The sequence below is a fragment of the Strongylocentrotus purpuratus genome, unplaced genomic scaffold (genome assembly GCF_000002235.5).
Source record: "Strongylocentrotus purpuratus isolate Spur 01 unplaced genomic scaffold, Spur_5.0 spur5_scaffold_14, whole genome shotgun sequence".
Lineage (NCBI taxonomy): Eukaryota > Metazoa > Echinodermata > Echinoidea > Camarodonta > Strongylocentrotidae > Strongylocentrotus > Strongylocentrotus purpuratus.
The window spans coordinates 1,829,971-1,853,268 of record NW_022145599.1 but is presented as its reverse complement, the minus strand read 5'-3'; the positions used below and the strand labels follow the sequence as shown (position 1 = coordinate 1,853,268).

At 35.8% G+C, this 23,298-nt stretch overlaps 2 protein-coding genes across 3 annotated transcripts in view; one reads left to right on the top strand and one right to left on the bottom strand.

Annotated features, from left to right (window-relative positions):
* The window catches only part of LOC100891620, a 19,186-nt gene extending 12,195 nt beyond the window's left edge, over positions 1-6,991 (top strand). Inside the window, exons 9-17 of the mRNA XM_030984924.1 lie at positions 476-627; positions 1,212-1,272; positions 1,850-1,955; positions 2,647-2,834; positions 3,169-3,247; positions 3,656-3,753; positions 4,242-4,316; positions 4,807-4,941; positions 5,379-6,991. Of these exons, the coding sequence (XP_030840784.1) occupies positions 476-627; positions 1,212-1,272; positions 1,850-1,955; positions 2,647-2,834; positions 3,169-3,247; positions 3,656-3,753; positions 4,242-4,316; positions 4,807-4,941; positions 5,379-5,525 (1,041 nt within the window). The 3' untranslated portion in view covers positions 5,526-6,991. The remainder of the gene's footprint in view (positions 1-475; positions 628-1,211; positions 1,273-1,849; positions 1,956-2,646; positions 2,835-3,168; positions 3,248-3,655; positions 3,754-4,241; positions 4,317-4,806; positions 4,942-5,378) is intronic.
* LOC581699 (ADP-ribosylation factor-binding protein GGA1) lies at positions 6,137-23,298 on the bottom strand. Of its 2 annotated transcripts, XM_030983953.1 has the most exons (16): positions 23,216-23,298; positions 21,523-21,607; positions 20,505-20,679; positions 19,334-19,457; positions 18,482-18,585; positions 17,551-17,769; positions 16,803-16,884; positions 15,820-15,951; positions 14,942-15,076; positions 14,327-14,478; positions 13,385-13,596; positions 12,744-12,869; positions 12,122-12,348; positions 10,924-11,087; positions 9,949-10,059; positions 6,137-9,395 (listed from the first exon to the last, which is right to left on the bottom strand). In XM_030983953.1, the coding sequence occupies exons 1-16, from the start codon at positions 23,256-23,258 to the stop codon at positions 9,303-9,305; spliced, it is 2,184 nt and encodes a 727-aa protein (XP_030839813.1). In that variant the 5' UTR covers positions 23,259-23,298; the 3' UTR covers positions 6,137-9,302. The 2 variants fall into 2 exon arrangements, with proteins under 2 accessions (XP_030839813.1, XP_030839814.1); XM_030983954.1 differs by lacking the exon at positions 12,744-12,869.

The window sequence follows — 23,298 nt, the reverse complement described above, 5'->3', positions numbered from 1 at the left end:
TTCATTATACAGTTAAACTACTCATCAGTGCTCTATATAACCTGTAGGCAATAGCACGGCTACATGTGTTATTAATATATTCCGTTTGAAAAAGAAGCCATTCTTGGAATATAAAGATGTCGAATAGGAATTTGTTATTTTCCTGATATTAAATTTGTTAGGCTTAGATAAACCCTTCAATTTAACGAGAATATTTATTTGTGTATGAAACACAGATGATATCAGATTTATATTTGTATTCCTTTTATATCGATCTCTCCTAATAATGCATATACGACTGGTTCGAAATAAAAGAAATGATACATTAGCTTACTCTGAGATCCTTCCAGATTAAATTTATTTGACTATTTTCAAATTAACTACCTAAAGTATAATGATATAGGGCACTACAGGCAAGAGAATGGTTATCTATGTACACCAATAATTATGATAAAAGAGAATATACAAAGTTTTATATATTTCTTTGCATTTTCAGGATTTCCAGGATATATTCATGGTATCAGGGGGTATTAAGAGTGTGAATGATCCCGATCAACATGCTTTCCTGACGTCACTAAGGTTCCTCACACATTGGCCTATTCACATCATACCTACACATCCCAAGGATTGTCTCTTTCATTTCTTTGCGTAAGTCTCATGATCGGTAAATGCCATTGTAGATAGTAGGAATGATAATGAGAATATCGATGGTAATCATATCCCTAGATTCATTACATGAGCTAAGAATCATTGCAATGCTATTATTGATAACCATCGGTTCCATTTTCTTTTTTTTGTACCGAAAATTTTGAAATTTTGCCGATTGATATTTTGTTCAGTTGAGGGGGGGGGGGGGGGTAAGGTCACCTTTTTTTGGTCACCTTTTCTTATTTTGTATTAAAAGATAAATTCAGGGGGGTTTCCTCCAAAAAACACACATAAAAAAATATTGAGAGGGGGTTTGACCCCCCCCCCCCCTCCCCCCTGCGTACGCGCCTGATCACCATCATTATCATCGACACCATCATCACCACCATCACCACCATCACTATCAACACCACCTTCATTAACAACAAATTCTACCACCATCGTTCTATCATCTTCATTCCCACCAGTATCAACACCATAATGACATACTCTTCACCAAACTATATATGTTACTACTTTACTACACTTTAATCCAGCTGCAGTTGATAATCAAGTGACGATATTGTTCCTTTTGTCTATATTAGGACGGGTGATGTCTTAGTTCAAGATAGCAACCAATCAGATTGGATTTACATCATTAAATCTGTAAGTACAATGATGAACAATTTGGTAACGAAATAAAGATGCGTCAGTTTTTATACCATGCATACAATCACTTTCTTGTTTGCAAGGATGCGAGGTATATTTACCGTTGTATTATGTTGCTTGTTTCACTTTGATTCATTGGGAACAGAAATTCGCGATCTAAAACAATGTTTTAATAATGAAGTCATGAAATGTCATAACCTTTTCATGAGTACCAGAGTTTGGGGTTGTAATGTTTCATTTTGATTATGCTTACCAATAAACATTCATTGATATAAACATTCTATATCAGAAGCGTACGCAGGATTTTTTCAAGGGGGGGGGGGTCCAGTTTTTGAGGAAAAAATTCGCAACGACTCAGTCGGCCGCTGAATAAGCGAGGGGGGGGGGGGGAGTAAGAGCACATTGTTTTTTTTTTTTTTTTTTAATTTTACAAAAATTGAGCGGGGTATTATCCTCCGATACCCACACATTAAACAAATTTCAGGGGGGTTAACCCCCCCCCCCCCGTCTGCGTACGCGCCTGTATTCTATTTGTTAAGTCAAATTAACTTCTTAATTTTCATTTGTTTGACAGGGAAGTTGCTCGGTCCTGAAGAAACTCAAAAGTGTAGCAGAGAATGTACACTCGTCTTACAAGAGGAAAGATGTGTGCATGACATGGAACAAAGACACGACGCTAGGTAAATAAAAAAATTAAATGTTGAACTTTATTAGGTATGTGTAATTTCATTGTATGTCAATCATTAATCTCAAAATGCAGTTGTTTTATCAGTTTTATGATACTGAAAGGATTTTTATCTGCACTATTTATTATTAGCATCGTGTCTCTCTTTATTGAAGACAAAGGAAAAGCTTTCCGAACTAGTATTTGCATAGAAATTATAGGCCTATAATGATGATGTGATTGGAGACAAGCAGTGTGCCTCAATCAGGCCTAAACAAAAAATATGTTGTACTGCCCTTGCGACCGACCCAAAACATTTTGAAATCGACGGTCGGCTTTTTAACAAATTTTATTTTTTTAAGCCCTTTTTTTTAGATAAAAATGTATTAAAGCATTCAAAACTGAGAAATATCAGCCCAAAGAGGGAGTTTTTTTTTTAAAGTATAAAAAAAGGATATTTCCTCTGAACCTCAAAAGAATAATAATAATAAGAAGAAAGGATCAAAACTAACTGGGTCAATTTTGACACTTGACAGCCTATGGTCGGTTTTGGCACCTAAAGGGCAATACAACATTTTTTTTTTAGGCCTCATGTACATGTACTATGCGACGTTTTGCAGTTTACTATTAGGCCCCTATATAGAAGTGAATATTAATTAATATATTAATATAGTAATGATCAGAAATTCTTTTTCTCTTGTTATAAGTTACAAGCATAATGCCTGATCAAAACAAGTCTCCGAACAGAAAGAAAGTAAAGAAGAACAACAACAAAATGGACACGCCTAGTTCTGAGACCAGTCGGAGGAGTTCAACAACAGCCAGTAGCGGTGTATCCATCAAGGGGTATGGTAGTGAAACTAGCTCTATCATTCCACCAGTCATCAGATTAAAGGTTAGAAAAGTTTCGTTTAATTAGTTTGTTTGTTTTGTTTACATGATGTGTTTTGATTTTGTATACCAAAAATCTTGAAAAAGAAAAAGAAACTGACAAAAACAAAAACAAACAAACAAACATCGGTTCAGTCTAAGGCTGGTCTTGAACTGTTCAGCATGTTCAAGATAGGAAGTTTGTTTTATTAATCTACCAATGTTGAGTATGGTTCAGATAGTTCTTCGGAGTAAATTAAGTGACGTTAACTTCCCATTTACGTGCATTAGGTCATACGCTTAACCATTCCATCATGGTATAAATCATATACATGTACCTGATTCTCTTTTTATCACAGAGTCAAGGGGTTTATCTGAAGACAGGAGCAGTCGGAGAGGATATATACAGCACGATAGAGGATGATGACAGTGACTCGGGTAAGTAACTGATTTAATGCATTCATGAATGGCGTTTAAATTCTATACTTCATATTCTAAGAGAAGGCTGCATATTCCTTTTGCATTTCTCACCGAAATGATGACACGACTCAGAGACTGATTTTTTAAATGAGATTATATATATATATATATATATATATATATATATATATATATATATATATATATATTCTTATTTTTTAATTTCTTTTTAAAACACAGTCATACCGTCCTGCTGGACTCGCGGTCTTCACGTGCCAAATGCATGATCCTTAAGCACTTTTATGCCATTTACCAAAAATAGACTCTATGATTATGTAGTTTTAATGAGTTGCACCTCTCCTGGGGCACATACTCACAACCCTCTACACTTTTTTTGTTTATCCTTCCTTCTTCTATTGCTTGTAGATGTAGAGAAGGAAGAGCTTGGTGAAGATGGTCTTCCGGTTAACTTTGTCAACCAGCGCCGTACCTTTCATACAGATCTAGATGTAGCTAAGAAAACTGTAAGTATTGACTTTGAAAACCTATTTGCTATATATTTCTCTCACTATTTTCATCATTTGCAGCACTATTTTTCACCATTTATCAATTATACATTTTAAACTATACACACACACCAGTTATAGTTGATGCATTGCAAATTATTTAAACAATGAATTGAATAATGATTATGTATCTCATTGGTTCCTGGTATGAAGAAATCATATAAATCTTCATCAAAATTAGTCTGTGTAGTTATTGGCTATTCAATTACCAACTTAGCGACTTCATAGCCATTTTCGGTTAGGATTTCATTATCATGAAGCAGATGAAGCATACTTTTTGTTGTATACAATTGCATAGGAATAGGTAAACGAAGACTTATTTGGCAAAAAACAGCTACCTGTCAAAAAATTATTTTACTTTGTCCGACATGTAAGAAAATCCAAAGAATAACCTAATTCTTCATGAACTTCATGAACGTATTTTCGCTATATTATGTTTTTGACAGAATGATCAAACGACTGATGCCGATAAGGACCCAATGTTTGTCACGATCCAGCTACTACTAAAAGGAGGAGTCTTTGTAAGTCATCATCATCTAACATTTATAAAGAGATAATGAAATTAACAGAGCAGAAATAAAACAGTTGTTCCGGTTTATGATTAAAATTGTAAAATTGCTTTAGTTTCGGTCGTTATCAGTCGAATCCGTTGAGATGAGCTTATCATTAATATACTGACCCAAATTTCACCATATTTGTCATTATTATCATTCGTTGTTAAACATTATCTTTTTACAAGTCACACGTTTAAGGAAAAATATCAGCTATGTTTCTTTGGCAATGACTTTGCTCCTTGTACTTTAGGATTTGCCTTTTTAATTCCTATCTGAAATATCTACAGTGTATGTTTATATTTACCAGCTGTGTTATATCGATTCTTGAGTTCACCATCACGATCATAATTTGTTTCAAGTCTCATATCAACAAGGGCGTGAATAACATCGTCTTTCATGTTTAGAAAGAGCTTCTATCTTATATCTATATTTTATATATCTCCTATATTTCACTCAGGGTGTGAATAACATTGTATTTCCCGACCAACCTAGTCTTAGTCTGGTCAGCAACGGAGCTGAATGTATTATGATCAGAAAGAGCTTCTATCTTGAACATGCAACGGAAGACACACTCAGTTTGCTCAGGAAAAATGTGAGTATTATTCTGATGTTTTCTCCAGCTCTGTTTCTCCCTCTTTTCGTTCTCTCTCTCTCTCTCTCTCTCTCTCTCTCTCTCTCTCTCTATCTGGTTATCTCTCCCCTCCCCTCTCTCTTTCTCTCCTATCTCCCTCCTCCACCCCTCCTCCTACTCTCTTCAATTTCCCCAACATGTTAGCTCTGAAATTACACCATTGATGGACATTTTAAGATTTTTTTCAAAAAATGTAAAAAACTAGTTTTCATTGATGGCCTTGTGGTATTGCCTGGGCATTGTTACAGGTTGAAAACCCCCGTTTTAATTTGTGTATTCTATTCATATGAAGATCTTGATTTGTGAAGTTGAAAAAACACAAGAAGCAAATTTTTAAAAGAAATTTCTCGCATGAAGCTTCTTAATTTTCGTATTGTTTATCTTGTTTTTGTTGCTAGGAATTCCCCTACCCCACTGAGGAACAGTTACAGGAGAAGTTACAGAAGCACATGAACTGGAATGCTTTCAAGGATCACACCGTCAAATCAGTGGTGTTCCAATCTAGAGCTCATAAAGCTCAGCAACTCACATCAGGAAATAGATAGATAGGAGGGTGTGGCACTTTGGTAGCTGAGCCCCGCCCATAGGACTCAGCAACTCACATCATTACAGTCATGTAGATAGATATAATGGAAGGGTGTGGCACATTTGTAACTGAGCCACATCCATAAAACTCATCAAAATTTAATAGTACATAGGAAGACAAGGCCAGTGCATACATTGGTAGCTGAGCCCGCCCATAAGACTCGAGAGTTCAGAACAGGCAATGCATTGATCTGTGTGTGACGCGGTGAGAGCCGAGTCATGCCTGTGATATTATCATGCCCATTGATCTAATCTGAATGATGGAATGAATCCATTAATTTCAAAGAATTTATAAAGTATTTAATGTAATTTGGTATTTAATTAAATAGGTTTTATTCACAATTGCAACTTGTATTTATAATGTATTTTAATCTTTGTAAAACATGTATTATTCAGTCTTTGTACTGCAAAACATGTTCAAATAAACCTTTATTTAATTGAATTGATCAGAGGCATATATAAACTTTGAATAAAGTTGACAATTGCTCAATCTTTAAGTCATTCTTAGTCATCCATCGAGGCTCTTTACACTGATCACATACAATAAACAAAGCAAACATATTCAGCAAAGTAAATTAGTGAAGTATACATTTAATGTCTTACATTTGGATCATATTATACAATATAACTAAACACTATAAAACAAAAAAACATTTAAATCATATCATGATATCAATAGGAAATATCATTTTCTTGTAGGAATACTTTGCCAATATTAAAAATGCAACATTTTGTCCCCAAACATAGTTTCAAACCAATAGCTTAGATACAATAATACTCTTTCTCCAATGTTTGTTCTCTTACAAATTTAACTTATTTTGCAGATGGTTCTAATATACATATATTGTTATGCTATTAACATTGCTTCGCAGCATTATAAAAGTGTGGACAACATATAATGAAGTTAGACTCTGGATTAAGAATGAGGATGAATTTAAATGCTAAACCTATTATTATTTATGATTCTAATCACCCTGACACCTTTATACCCCGATTACTACAAATTTACACATACAGTCATTTCCTGAAATGCAAGTAATATATTTCACAATCAGACTCAGAGTCGTCAGAATAGTACTATGGTGCAAAACGCTTTCAGCATTTCCTTTGAATGGTCAATTACAAATACTGTGAAGATATCTACATCATATGAGCTTCATTCCAACCCACTACATAAGAGATGAGATATCATAAATAAATACTTTTCAGCAGGTGAATAAAATTGATATTAGTTTTATAAGTAATGCAATGGATATATTCAGCATGATGCATGATGCTATGTGTATGTGATGATCGTATGTGGTGATGTGAAGTCTAACCAAGGAGTTGGGAGCAACTCTAACCATGAAATGCAGCTCATATTTCACTATGTAACATGAAAGTTTGACTTTCATTCATATACTGCATGAAACATATACAACAAGACCTCACTTGAAAACGGTCCATGCTATAAGCTCTCATTATGAAAGGTTACAGCTCTGTGTACTCTATTGAATTGGAGCCGTGATATCCAGATTGAGATATAATAGTACAACTACAAGGCTATGTCATTGGTAAGGAGGAGGTTTTTGTTTTTAAATTGAAGTTCCACTGTATTAACACTAACAAAATCCACAAATGGCAAGTCAAAATGAGAAATGAAACTCTCTCTTTTGTTTCTTTAACTAGCAGTTTGAAAGCAAAGAAAGAAATAGACAATACGACTTTAACAGATTGTGATTACCTGTATGTGCTTAAAAAAACAGACAACAACCTTCAATTATGATTGCATGTACAGGGAATGCATCAATAAATGAACATTATTTTCATGACAAGTTTGATCCGAAATGTTCATCATCTTGGGCATTGGGGCAAATGCACGTTATCTTGTCCCATATGTTATCAATGATATCTAAGATTCATGTTCATCTGATGATTATTGATAGCGAACTGTAGCTTGGATCAGACCAAAATCAGATAAAATAATACTTTTGTGAATCTGTATTTATAATTCTATAATACGAGGTAACAAATGGGAGACAAAATTGACAATTTTTTGTTTGACTTGCCAAGTTATGAATGAGTGAAACAAATGAAATGTGTAACACGCAGATGTTTTGATGTAGCAAAGAAAGGACCAAAAATGGCTAAGGCTTACATCAAAGGTGACTTGCTTAGAAGTTACTTGTAGGAGACCAACACATTTGCCAAATAAGATGCACTCTTTGCCGGATAAATAAAACTTTGAGCAAGAGTTGTTTCCTTTTAGACCTCAACAATGTGTTCAACCTTTACAGGTCATTTTGTCAGCTGCTTGCAAGAAAGCTGTTCCTATCATTTGCAATACATAGCTTTTAAGATCTTCTTGCAGATGATGATTTTCATCTCTGTGAAAGTAGTCTTTGGATGGTAAAACACATTAATTCTTTATTCGGCACACAAATAATCTCCTTGTGCCACAGTGTATTCATCATGGGATACAAATATCAAATGCTTCAAGATTGTTCCAGTGCAAGACTAATCTACACTAGTTTTGATATGGTCGTCATAGAGCTTATCAAGACCGGAAATTGGTAATTTTGCAGAGCCATTGTGTTGTACGAAAAGCAATCCTTTTGTCAATTGGTGCCTATTGTTTGTGCAAAAGTACATGCGTGGCAAACGGGTGACATTGCAGAGAGACATAGAATGCAGTCAAAGAGTTAAATTACAACATTTTGTGACAATAATATTGTATTCTGTAACCTTTGGTTTGCAAAGAGAACTATTGCTTTTCTCAACGGTAACATTGTCTCGACACATTGTAAATGTATGTAAAATTCATGATGCTGTACACTGCATGCAATGCATTAAACCTTAAGAAGCTTATTCATCAATGGCCTATGCATGCATCTATACATGACAATATTTAGGCCCTAAATTGGTACATAGGGGCCGATAAACCTGCCCGTATTCAGTGTTTACAGCTATTTGTTATTGTACAACTCACTCCTAGATCCTAATCAAATGATTGGTCATGCTCGCTTTCTCATGAAAAAGCATGCAGTTTTTTTCCAGTCCTATTGCACGCTTTTGTTTTAGTGCGTGTACATGATGCGCAGTAGTGGGCGTAGCGGTTAGGGCGCGTATACTGCGTGTAGGCCTATTCTTGAGCAGCACTATGCGTAAACGCGTATAGAAGTAAGTGCGCTTATTTATGTGTACGCACTAAATTGAGCCTATTTAACTTGAGAGATCGTATAATGAACTCATGCGCATGCATCATTTGTATATTATCTACTAGGGATGATGTTATCTGCTCTAGAAACAATTGCTTCTGGCTTTATTTTGTCAAACATGTAAGATAGGTATTAGTCTTGTGATTAGGCTTCCCGTCACCTTTAGGGTTAGGGTTAGGGTTTGGTTATAGAATTGAATGCAGGGTGGAATTTAGGAATTCGACTAGAGCAGGAAAATGGCCACGAGCAACTCTTGTCAGTGGAGATGTGTCACATCACCCTACTGCACTACAGGACTGTGAAACATTTTTTCTACACAAAGCTTCTGAAGTGCTGTAGCATGCAGTATCAGGACATAGATATATCACCAATGTATATTATTGTAAAGCTCATGCAGAGCTATTATCTTAGTAATGAAAACATGCCTCCTGTTAGCTGACATTCATTCATGGTAGTACATGTACAATATATATTTATGCAATTATTATTTCATCTTATTTATAAATAATAGTAGCAGCAATAAAAAATAATAAATTACTGTCAGTGTGATGGCATTTTGTCTACTTCTCCTAGTTCTGTGAAGGGTAGGTCGTTGAGTGTATATTGCATCTTGAAGCGGAGACGAATCTTCTCCTGAAATAGAAACAACAACATAACAAAAAGTTTGATAAAGTTTTACTCAAAAAATCATACCCAAAACTAGAAGTAAGGCTTTAGGTGAAGCATTTCTTGAAAGGGCTTCAAACTACTAAGTCTGCACAGTATTTTGAATTTTCTGACGCTGATTATTTTATTTGTGAGCAACCACCTACTAAGTTTATATGTTTAAAGAAAACTACATTGTGCTCAATGTGAATTGTATTCAAGATAATATTACTATTGGGAGTACAATAATGAAAGTTGAGACGTAATGCTTATACAAGAACATTACTTTCAATTCCACACAAAAGGCAACTTTTTAAAGTGCATTAGAACCTAATTTAATAACCTTACTTAATAACCTTCAACAGCAAAAATTTAGAATCTCTCAAGGCCAAATTGGTAATACCGTTTATTTTCTACGCCTCATTAGAAAAGTTCATAACATTAGCTTGAAGGCAAAAGATAACCCTCCCTTCAAAATAAGAACAGTTATCAACAAGATGTTTTCATCGTCTTCCATGAATTTGTGGCAGTGGCACCTTACCTTATTTGGGTTAGCAAGTAGCATGACTTGGGTGATAGCTGATGGTGGAAGAATAGGGTTGTATGCTGGTAGGTCTGTGGCTGAGGGGGGCTGCAGTTTCACTCTCATCGTCTGGATAGAAACATACAAGAATGACAAGATTATGCACATGGTAATATATATACTGCACAACCTTTAAAGACATGTGTGGAAAGAATGGTACTGAGAGCTGACAGTAATGCAGGTTCCATGGCAAATGCTCCTCCAATACTTTCTACATGGTTTATTACATACACTCTTTGAACTCCTAACTTCAAACGAGGACCGAGCACTATACCGAACCCTAACCCTAACCCTGTGATAAAAGCTAATCATAACCCTGATCTTCATCTTTGACAAACAAAACCTGAAGGAAATGTCCCCATGAGAAAAAAAGTGCCATGATGAACGGTCTGTATCATCGATTTATACAAGGCATCAAAATGTACACTTACAGAAAACAGATAAAAGAGGATTAAAAACTACAAAATGCAACAGATTTACAAGATAATCTGAATAACAAACATGCTGATTGTAAAATTAATATATCTTTGATAATACAAGATATTTTCTGACTTTTTTTGAATTACAGATCTTTATTTACTGGGTGTAAGCCACAAACAGGGTTTAAACAATTTAAATTTCTCCCAGGAAGCATTACATTTATAAAAGTTATTGTCCTAATGGCGGACTAATGAATATTAATAAGTCAGAATGAATCAGGAGAGCTTGGGTATTTGTTTCTAGTTCATCGTGACTGTGCCATGGACCAGTGATGGCCTGGTGGTAGAGTCGCTGCCCGGAATGCAGTAGATGCAGGTTCAAATCCCGCTGGTTCCAAGATTTTCTGACTTGTTTTGAAATTACAGATAAAATCAATCTTTATTTACTGGGTATAAGCCACACACAAAAATATTTAAAAGTAGTTAAAGGTAGTTGACTTGAATGTGAACGTACTTTAGGTACAGCAGCCAGGAATGTCAGGTTCTTGATGGGTGATGTGTTAGTACTCATAGTAGATACCACAACAACCAACACGTCAGGTCGCGGAGAATCTTTGGCAAAGTGAAATATCGTCTTCACATTGTTCTTCTCGTATGCCGTCACGGGTGGCGTTGAACCTGGAGAGATAGAGAGTGAAAGGAAAGGGAGAAAGAGAGATCAAGAGAGATCAAAATAAATGATTGGCTTGGTATGGTATGATTGTCTTAACAACTACTACTTTATAAAGAATACTTGTCTTCAATCTCATGACAGTCCTAACTGACATTTTTATATTTTAAGCCATTGCCTACAAGAACTGTGCAGTCTCTTGTGTTGTGCCTATGGAAATGAGAGAATTTAGTAGTCAAAGGTGTTAAAAATGCATGCTGAAAAGTCTGGCTTAAAGACGACACGAAGCTGGGTAATGTCAACAGGAGCAATTAAAAAAATCCTTTGAAATAATACCTCCCATGGTTAGGCTGACACAGTAAAAACTGTCTGAGTGGCCATATTCAATAAGGTTAAAGATAAACTTTAGTACTGGTAATGCGATTGCATTGTGAAAGAAAAGGTGTGGAAAGGATCAGAAACAGTTGATCATGTAGCATGTAAGTATTGGTGTGTACTGCAAGGTTCTGGAGTCATCAAAATCATAATAAATTTGACCGGGTCTTGGTAAAGTAACAAGCACCGTACACAGAAAGCTATATATGGGACAACACACATGGTGTGGGGGCTAGTACTACCTTGATTTCCTTGTCTTTCTATGCTCATTACTCAGCCAGTATACATTTTCTTCCAAAATTGTTTGGCACATGTCATTTATTTGTATCTTGAACATTCAGTGTAAGTTTCATTTGATTCTGTGAGAATTAATTTTCTTTTTTTTTTACCAGAACTGGAGTTTTTCTTTAACCTACTGACTACTGAATTCTCTCATCCCATAGATAGGCCTGATACAGGAGCCACCCAGTCCTCATAGGCAACCACTTAACCGGTCCCAGACAAACATTTCACAAATGGTACCAGCTTAAATGCAGAGAGGGAATCTTCAAGTACAAGTCTGTATGTACCATTCCATAACTTCCAATTCAAAACGGGGAAATTATCAATAATCATATTTTTCTTCAGACTTGCACTGAAGAAGAGGAAAGTGAAAGAAGACACTAACCTGGTTGTACTGACTCCAATGGAACAAAGACATCAGCTAGTGATAGAACAGTCTGAGTTGTAGGTTGAGTTGTTGGTTGGGGTGTTGGTGTAGCTGCTGGTACTGATGCCTGGGCTTGAGGGGTAATGGTAGGAGTAATGGGGAGTACCTCAGGGTTCTTTGTTGGGGCCTTGATCTGAGGAGAACCATCTAAGAACAGGAGCTGGTCATCTGCTACAGCAGGAGTTCTATAATTGAAATAAATAATAACACAAGTAGTAGCTTAAAAGGTAATGTAGTATAACATGGATATCATTGTTATTTGCACTCTACATTAATGATGTCATCATAGTCATAAATACACACAATGTGTGCACTATCTCTACTTCCTCAGGAGCATTCCTACCACATAGTCATCATGACAGCAAAATGGCTAAGATATCAAGAAAGCATACATTCCAAATTATCTCTGAAGTTCTTCTTTAACAAAGTATAGAAGTATGGAGTTGTTATTCACTCATCTTGAGCCATAAACTTTCTATACTACTTCAGAAATTGTTTAAATTTTCTCGTAAGTGCAAATATTTACGTTATACAGTGCATTTATCTTTACACTGGAACAAATACAAGAATTGAGTCTTACTCTTCTTTTGTTTTTGGCTTGATGAGCCCCCTTCCTAAAGACTCTAAATCAGCGAAGGCATTAGATGAAATGGCTGGGTTATTGGAAGATGACGATGATGATGTTGAAGCCGGTGTTTGCGAGATACTGTCAGATAAGACAAAAAAGTAAACAAAATCATGAATACAAATGCATTACAAATGAGTGCATCCAGTATTATGAACACTCAAGAAATATGAAAAACAAAATCACTTTCATCATAAACAAAACAGCATTATGAGATGTACATTTTTTTAAACAGTACTAATGAAACAAAAGTCATGAGGAGAAAGTAGTAATAAAACTGTAGATGAACCTTATGAACATTATGAAAGATTCATATAAGCTGGACTATAACAAATGAGGAAAGATTGCATGTCCTTCTTTGCAGACAAGCATCTATTTCAATTTCGTAGCAGACACAAATGTCACATGTATGACCATACATATCTCAGTTTTCTAGCATGTAAAATCACAAATACTTAATTCAGCAGACTAAATGCACCGTGAAATATGAGCTTTGTTCTTTTCCTTGTGTAATAGGAAAAAAAAAAGAAGAGAATTAGCAAGGGATAGCAAAATAAGAAAGCAGAAAAAAAGTTTGATGAGAGTGAATGATCTACCTTCCTGCTGCTTTAGGTTGTGTGGGGAATACAGGTGTCACTTGATTGGATCCCATGGCAACTTGCTGCTGCTGCGGCATCTGTTGCATCATGGGATACCCAGGTTGCATTCCCATCATGCCCATAGAGGACGCTCTAATTTGAGCCATCTGTTGCTGTTGCATCATAAGCTGCTGCTGTTGTGGTGTTGGATACATTGGCATCCGCGCAGGCTGTAAGAGAGCAACAATATGAATCGTGAAACTGGACTAGCATTATTACTAATTAGCATGATACAAAGCAAAGGGGTAGCATGATAAAGATGAAGAGCACAGACAATAACAGGAACCATGTGCTATTATATAACCAGGGGTGAGAGTGAGCACAACAACAACAACAACAAAAACAAAAAATAATTCTTCCCTCAACAATGCCCCCCTTGAGTAAAAAAAAAAGAAGAGGACTCGGGGAAAAAAAATGTTATCTAACAACATTTCCCCCTTTTGAGTAAGAAAATTGGGAAATAATTGGGAAAATATGGAAGAATAGAGAAATTAAGGGAAAATCAGGAAAATTGGGTAAAGTCGGGAAGAAAGAAAAAAAATTGGGTAAAAAAAAAAAAAAAATCAGGAAGAAATTTTTTAAAAATCGGGAAACCGATTTAAACGGGGTAATTATCAGGCCTGTATAACAATGTCTACAATACACTTTTATCGTGATCATTTTATAGGCTCACAGACTCATTTCTGTTTGAAGCTTTTCAAAAACCAAACAAACATACAACAGTGGCATAACTACCGGTATATAAGATGGAGTACAGTATGCAGATAGCTAGGCTCAACAGAGTAGCAGTGAGAAATTTGGAGGGGGGGGGGGGGGGGACACAGGAACAGTGAGAGAACGTATAAGATCATGATAATAATATCAAATATTTAGGAGTGCTAAAAACAACAAGTACCATACCATTTGCTGAGCTTGTTTGGTATTGAATGCAGGGAATGCCTGTGTTGTAGAGGGTACTGATGGAGCGACAGGACCAGGACCTAGGAGCTTATCAAGGTCTGAAGCACTCGTTGGTTGCACCACTTTATTAGCTGGCTGCTCTGATGACAAACCTACAGCAGTAAGAAAATAAAAATCAAGGGAAGAATCGGTTACAACAAGAGACAAACAGGTAAAGTATAGGTATTGTGAAAACAACTAGAAATCATGAATTATATACCTGTACCTGTATAATATCTGCTGAGAGCCAGAAAGGAATTATTCTCTAAATAAAATGAAGCAATGCCCTTCTAGTTCTAAGCACACAATACCTACCGTACCTGGAAATGAGGGTGCATTTACTCTTTACTCCTGTATATCATGACCTGTACTAATTCTATAGCATTTGCACTTCATGATGACTGAAATAAAACTCAATAAGAAGGATTACAAATACATTTTGGGGGATATAATATTTCCTCTGAAGATTAATAACAATCTATGCAAGCAAACAAACCAAGGGAAGCTATAGAGCAATGACAAGTTGTGAAGAAAGTATAAAGCTGATCCATCGATCTCTTATTCTAAACATCTTACCTAATGAAGATAGTTCCGATGCTAAAAGTTGTGTTGAATCTTGTTCAGCATCTTGTTGGGAGGGATCAGGAGGAGCAGAGGCAGCACCTTGTTGTTTGACTGGACTTGAACCAGCAAAGTCTATTAATTTACTACCTACGAAACATTAATGGAAAGAAAAAATGACAACAGTGAAAACAACAACGAAATTGACAGTGTCTCCTTGTACAGCTGACCATATGTCTGTCACTCAACAATATTTGTGGTGTTGCAATATCTAAGCTTGGCTTATACATCTAGAGCCCATTGTAAGATAGCTCAAGTATATACAACTGAGATAACATAATTCAAACATATTGGCCTGAATTCACTATGGAGGTTAGATTTCACCCATGGTTTAAACTCTCATTTACATAACCTATTTACATAAATAAGTGCAAAATAAGCGCAACACAAGTCAGAGGTCCAATATTAGCTGCGCGCAAGGCAAGGTACACTAGTTCAATCAGGTTTTCTGATTTTACTAAATCTTACTCAATAGACCAAATAGATCAACAGATGTATCAAGGAAGTATTTTGCTAAAATCTCAGAACTCCTTCACTCATCCCATTAAGTTTCAAAATATCCAATTACAGGGAAATGTTAAGGAACATACACAAATCTTAAAGCCTGTCTGTACTAGTTTGGCCAGGAGGGATTAGACTACCCAGCTTGGTCACTGACAGGTGGCTATCTCATCAACTCAGCTCTCAATTAACATTTTAAAAAGAGGATCATGGGGGACCAACAGGCATTGTTTTCTATATAGAGGGAGCAAGTAGCTACAAGTAGTGCAGTGGGACTTTAAGCTGCAATAACACACATATTTTCAAATTAGGAATATCAGGAAGAAACTTACTATCTAGTAAATTTGATGCTGCTCCTCCTCCTTCTGCTCCCGATGAACTAGTACTTAGATCCTCGATTCCAAACTTCTCCTTGTATACCTCCATCACCTTGACAACTGCATCATTAGTCTCCAGAATATCAGCTGTATTTAAAGTCAATAATAATAATAATAATAATAGTGAACATTTATAATGCGCCATGTCTGTCAAAAATGACACTCCTGGCGCAGTTGTGTGGAAATTGTATAATTGTGGGCAGGATGGAAAGTTTAAGCAATTGGTCAAGACAGGATACAGGTGATAAAGTTTTGTGACCACCTGTAAAAAAGGACCACCTGTCCTCACGACCACCCTGTGTATCTCTCTTGGGTAGTATTTCTACACAGGTTCGACTGAAGATGGTTTCAAAAATGAAATCAATACAACGTAACATTCCACCAGAGCAAATCAGCATCCATGCATATCCAGTTCTGAGGTAACTGTGATTTTACTCTGTCTCTGACAGGCAAATTTGTTTTATTATTGTTATTTTGATTATTAAATGTTTAGCGACACCTGTACCTGGGAGGCGAAAAGCGAACTAATTCACTGTAGGCCTAACCCTTGAGTGTCTCTTCCCAATATAACTGATTGGAAGTGCGCAGATGGACATCTACGCAGGAGTTTCCCCAAATAGTGCAGAGGGTTACTATTGTGCAAAAGTGGTGACTCTCTTCTATACAGGCTCTCCATTTTATAACGTCCTTTCCAAGGAACAGAGTGTTGTTCACTGTAATATAGCCTTCATCTATGAAAAAGTTTGTAATAATCTAATATGAGACAGTCTATGTATGTTCATGAATAATTTTTTCCTCTCTCTTCTTTATTTTGAAAAAATAACCTAAACAATGCGTTATGAAAGAGGTTCCGGTAGAAGTCATTGTGAATACTTAAACAATCATACATGAAAATAACTTCAAAGAATCATGAAATATGATAATCATCAACAACTCACCAATGCAATCATCTTTCTCATCAGCATCACTCGCCAGTCTAAACAAACTTGGTCTCATTCTTTCACATGTGAGATACAGCTCCTGTATAGATCATTCAAATCAAATGATTTTTTTTTTAGGAAAAGATCAGTAAAGGAAGCAAACAATGAAATTTGACAGCAATAGTCCATCCTTAATGGTACAACGGTCCCACATATATCTGGTTTACTTGGACCAACAGAAAGGCCAAAAAAGATGAGACCTTTCTGAAAATACAGACTAAATTGCATCACGGGACAACATAGTGAGGACATTAAATCTTGACAGCTCTTGAACTACATACATTTTGGAACAATATTTACAAAGAAAATATAAAAACATAACAAAATTTAGAGTAATGCTTTCTATAACACAAATGGTTATCATTATTTTTTGTCTCACCTGTAGTACATGAAAGCAGATTCTATAAAAAGGACTTCATGTTAGTCATCTGGAGTAATGTATCAACCAAATACATGTTAGCCAATACCATGAGCTAACCCTCAATTTCCAGAGCATTTCTAACTTTCAAGCTATTTCACCTACTTGGTTTGTTTTCTCGCAATCCCGAATCACTTTCTACTTTCTGTTTATTTCTATACATTCACATTTCATTCTGTATACTGTACATGTTCAAAAGATGAGTTCAAACCCTCTAAAAAGAGACACAGTCAGATTGAATATAATTCAATGAAGTCAAGTTTGACTGATACTTTAATGTGTTTTTACCTTCATCAGCTCTCTTTCCTCAGGGCTTGTATAGCCTTCTCTATAATGAGTTAACATCTCATTGAGTAGTTTGACATTGTTGTTACAGCTCTCTAGCTCGTTGGTCCTTCTAGAAACCTTCTCCAGCCGTTTCTCATCCTCTTTGACCATGTTCTTGATGAGACGGTTCGCTGCTTGCAGATCTTCAGGATGCTTGCTCTTCAGAAGCCTTGCTAACAACTAAAGATCAAATAAAAGATCATTCAAACATCAGAAGTCCAATCAACTTAATAATAATAATAATATTCTGCTTTTATATAGCGCTTAATGTCTTTAAGCCCTTTACAGAAAAGTGTGCTATTACCCTGGTCATTGGATTCAATACTTGCCCACACACACTGTGCACAAGCAAGTACAGGTTAATATCTTGACAAAGGATATTAGTGCCGTGTCGGGATTCAAACCCTCAACCTTCGCATCTCCGGTCAAGCGCCTTAAACCACTCGGCCAGGACACACTGACTGAAAGGGCTGTTAATTGCTTCAAAATTAACAGAAGTTGGAATACTCAACCACTGGGCCACAATATATTTCTCTGACAGGTGGCTATCTCATTAACTCAGCTCTCAACTTACATAAGAAAAAGAGGATCATGGGGGACTAACATGCACCATTTGGGGAAGTTTTCTATATAGAGAGAGCAAGTAGCTACAAGTAAGACAGTGGGGCTTTAAAGCAGACATCGATGATTGTCTTAAAGGCCCACTGCACTACTTGTAGCTACTTGCGCCCTCTATATAACAAACAATGCCTAATTGGTGACCATTGGTCCCCCATGATCCTCTTTTTCTTATGTTAAGTGAGAGCTGAGTTGATGAGATAACCACCTGTCCAGTGACCTTGTAGGGCGGCCTAATCCCTCCTGTAAACTATGGCAGATAAGCTTTAATTACCTTTGATTTCTCTTCATCTTCAAACTCAGCCATCTTTGCTTTAGGAGGGGGAACAGAAGGGAATAAATCTTCATCAAGATATGTTGGATCTTCTTTTACCAGACCTGAATGAAAGAGAAATACCAAAGCAAGAATTAGGACACAAGATATCTAAACTGAAAATTAACATCAACACTTAGTTTCTCATGATTTACCTTGCATTAAAAAAAAAAGTGATTGAAGCCCAATACACAAGTTTAGTTTCCCTCTATGAAATGAATTAGGTTTCATTTCATTTCTTTATCGCGTCCATATAGGATAATTGTTTATATGCACATCAACAATCTTGCTTCAACATATGAACATAGGAACAACATATAATTGACATTCATAGGGCCCTGTTTTAGTATACATTTGATATAATATACATGGTCATGATGAATATACATTTAAATACTCTTTCTTCTTCTTCTTCTTCTTCTCTCTTTCTTCTTACATACCCTCCATTTAGGTTGTAGATAGTCTTAATCGACAAACCACATCCCAATAAGTTGATGAAAAATTACTGATATATAATCTCTCCTAGAGGCCCTATATAATTAACTAAATACAATTTCATAGAGTTAGCACCCTTATAGCTATAGCCTACAAAGGATTTAGTTGACTAGAGGATTATTATTTGGCATATCCTAGTGAGACACTCTTTGTCATTAAATTTGTTTGTTGCTTTCAAATAAAAGTGATATCATATGGTGATCATGAAAACAATTAAAAATATCATGTGAATTATAAAAAAAAGTTGATATTCTACATATTCTACACTACAATTTGTTATTTCTCTTCATTACAGAGGATTAAATCTTGAAAACCAACCTTGTTTTTTCAGCATATCATAAGCCTCCACAATCTTGCCTTCATGAGGAAGACCCTTTTGCCAGGAGTACATCAGTTCTATTGTTTTCTTCTTCACCTTCTCAGTCGTCTTATTACCAAGATACTGCAGGAGCAATCAAAAATAACACCATTGTCTCATAGAAAGATAAACATTGTAAATACTATCAGTGCATGGGCAGATAAAGGTAATTTTTCCCAATATGTAAAACCCATCAAGACGAATAGGCCTACTGGTATTGTGCTCATGAAAGTTATGTAATCACTAATCAGTATTCATTTATGCACCAACAGTACATTGATCTGATACGCAGGTTGAAATAGTCTTCTAAAGTGGCAAGGATTAATAAAGCACCTCCATCACTTCGGCAGTGATTATTCTAAAATGCACAAGTAGGACTATTCCATCGTGTAAAAGATCTGTGGATATTTTGGGGTCATGCGTTCCGAAGCTATTTAAGAACTGGCTTATTCACAAATCTTCTTGTTCCTTTTTTTTGCTATTAAAAGAAAGACAACAACACAAGTATATGAAGTGATGATAACAAATACTACACTAACTTAAGTATGTGATGACTAGACAATTTGAAAAGCAGTGGAGGCTTTCTCGCTGCTAATTCCACAATAAGTCCTCTCTCTCTTTTAAATACATGTTTTTACTTGTTCTAACTGATTTTGAATGCTTTATATTTCTTGTGTTAGCTAAGTGTAATACTTGTAATCATCTAACTGAGAAATTGCTTTGAGAGCTGCCTTAAAGGGACCTGGTAACTTTGTCTCAGATTCTGAAACAAAATCCTGGATTTAGCTCATGCTGCAATCATAATTATAAACCTTTAGGTCAGTCAGGAACCCCAAGACTTTTACAAGCCGATCTCCTGTCTGATTATCAAGATATTTATGATTCGAAATCGAAAACAAATTTTACGTTTTCCTAACAGTTTTCATAACACGACAGTCTATTGGGGAAAACGAGTATTGTAAAACCGGTCACTCAAAGATTTTTACTTTTTTGAGTCACTTCATGATATTTTGAATCGCAATTTTTTCAGGGTTTCATTATTAGGGCCACGCATCTCAGAACATTGTTAAACAGTGCCTTTAAACGTTTCTTTAGGTGCTAATATAACTACAGCAACTGCTTTGAACATACCTTTGGTGAGATAAGTTTGATCATCTCATTGAGGAATCTGAACTTGCCCAGTTCTCTGTGGAAGAGCTCTCCACAGTTCTTGACGCATGCCTCTATGACCGTCAGAGCTTGAAGCGCTTCTCTCTCCTGTGGGGACTGGATCTTATGACCAAGCAGCCGACACGAAAGCAAAGCTCTAGATACACAACAAAAGAAATGTAAAAATGGTGATGCCTAAGATGCTGTATATTAAACTGAATTATGAATTTTATTTCATTACTGAGTCTGAATTATGAATTGAATTTGCATTTCGTGTTATCTATGTTCAAGACAAATGTACTATTCTGTATCCATTTGTATCTTATTGATGTTTATAATCTATAAGTTTTGTATCGACATGCAAACAAAGCAATTTCCAATATTGGACAATAAAATTTGAATTGAATGAATTGAATTGAATTGTATATATCCAAACGTTACAATGAACTAAAACTATTCAACAAGAAGTTCATCAGTGCACTTTTATATAATAGTTTTTAAATATTTACACTTAACATGGTTTAAATTACTATGAAGGCCATTTTCAACTGAAAATATCTATGAACAGATAATAGCTCTACTATTCTTTCATAATAACATGATCATTCTTGTATGACGTGTATGACGTATGACAAAAAAGGTACTTTATGCCTGAAAAAATATATTGATTCCAGAGTCCTATACAGGAATTGATAACTGTATTAAGATTGAACTATTTACACTTCTAACTCTGAATCGACTCTATCACAGAAGTTCTTTTATGAAAGGATAACAGTCATAATGGTTTTGATGTTGCTAAATGACTAACTTTTATGAAGAAAAGGTACATTGAGCCTTTGAAATCAATAATCCATTTACCAGAGTACCATACCATGATACAGTAAATGTTAATTCAGGGCCCCATAGAAGACCACTACTTATTGGTGAACGGGCTATCCTGACAAAAGATTAGAAATAAATAAATAAATACTAATATTGATGTAATGATGCATGTACTCACCCTTCTAACTCTGAGTTGACTCTGTCACAGAAGTTCATGATGTACTCCCAGTCATCATCCCTATTAGAAGGATTGGTTGCTTTATCTGTTTCAGAGATTGAAAGTATGTGAGACAATTATTCACAAATGAATCTAAAAAGTCGCTGGTGAACCAGATACCCTGTTGAAGGGCAGCTGGTGATCTTCCTCCTTTGAAGCTCTCACAGAAGATTGAGAATGTGCCTTCGCCTAACTTAAGAAGTCGCTACAGTCCAATCCTCCATACATGTATACATGCATGTATTGTACAACGCTATCTAAGATTTTATAAGATAACCTTGTATAGATCTGCAATGAGCTTTACCTGGGGGAATTTCTTCAACAGATATTGAGTAAATAATTACCCTGGATTGATCCAGAGTATATTATTATGGGGAGGAGAAAAGAGACCATTTGAAGTACAACAATTATTTTTATCATAGAAACCTAACATTTGTGACAGAGTATATTTCAAAAGACCTAGAAACAAGTCACCTGACAAATGCAACAAAATTAGTGTCAAAAGGCGCGCCCATAGGGGGTTCCCTCAATTCAGCCAACTCTGTGAGTGCGTCTTTGTAATATATTAATCTAATTGCTTTAATTGTAAAATAAGTATCGAATTGACAACGTGTAAACATTTACACCAACATCGCAACTCTCGTGACTTCCCATTTTCACAAGAGGTCAGCGTTTATTTAATGTTAACCTCATCTCCACTAATTATCATCAGAAATAAGGTACACATCAGTTTTACTCTGGTATCAAAATGTCAAATTACAGTTCAGTTTTCTAATTACTTAACCGATTTTAAAGTGAGAAGAAAGAATCTTGAGACTTGAGTCCACTAGTTCTAGCGAACTCCGAAGTCTGCGCCTGTGTGCAATGTTCGATGGGTGCGGGAAGGGGTGATTTCAGACGCATTTTAGGGTTTTGTTTACCTGCCTCTTCACACAGGGGTAAGGATTGGTGCCAATTAAGGCTTTGTGATAATCTGATATCGATATCATTCATATTATCTCATAATTATATTATCACCAAGGCTAGCCCAAATTACTTTTTAAACGATTATAAAAACACACAATCAGTATGACAGATCCATCACTGATCCAACTTCAAGTTCAGGGTCACTCATATCTCGGTTGAGACAAAACCTATAGTGTAGCACCAAGCAGATGCATCACTTTATTAGATGTGCATCATGCAGTATCGCATTGATTTACAAAATAAAGAAAAATTACCATGCTCATCTTCTTGTGATCGATCGATACCTGCTCACATGATAATTTAAACATGTTTAAAAAAGAAACTTAATTCTTCATTCTGTTCATTGCTTTTACAAACCTAGATCTGTAGATCGAGATCTGACATATCATACAAAACCTATATGAGCTACAGCATTATAATGGCAGATAATTTCCAAAACAAAAATGGTCAATGACCCTACACTGCACTGCACTGCACTCCCCCCAATAAATGGGACAGAGCTGTCTGAGACTGAGAGAGAGAGAAAACAATGATGAATGAGGGGGCGTTGGCAAAGTGAAGCATCAATTGCCTCATACTGCCATATAATACACATAAATTGAATTTTCACACATCAGAATGATTGCAAATCTCAATTGAATGTCACACCCAATAGCAATATTTAGCATGATAAGAGGAAATCACTTACTAAGCAACGTTTCTAAGGTTTCCCAGTCGTCTCCTTCCGCCATGTTGAACTCAATTGAGAATATAATGCAATGAACGAAAGAG

Coding starts and splice junctions, on each gene's coding strand:
- LOC581699 (XM_030983953.1), bottom strand. CDS start 23,258: ATGGCGGAAGGAGACGACTGGGAAACCTTAGAAACGTTGCTTA. Junction 13,597..14,326: donor CCAAACAAGCTCAGCAAATG/GTATGGTACTTG, acceptor GCTCTCTTACAG/CCTGCGCGGATGCCAATGTA. Junction 11,088..12,121: donor ATTGGAGTCAGTACAACCAG/GTTAGTGTCTTC, acceptor CTATCTCTCCAG/GTTCAACGCCACCCGTGACG.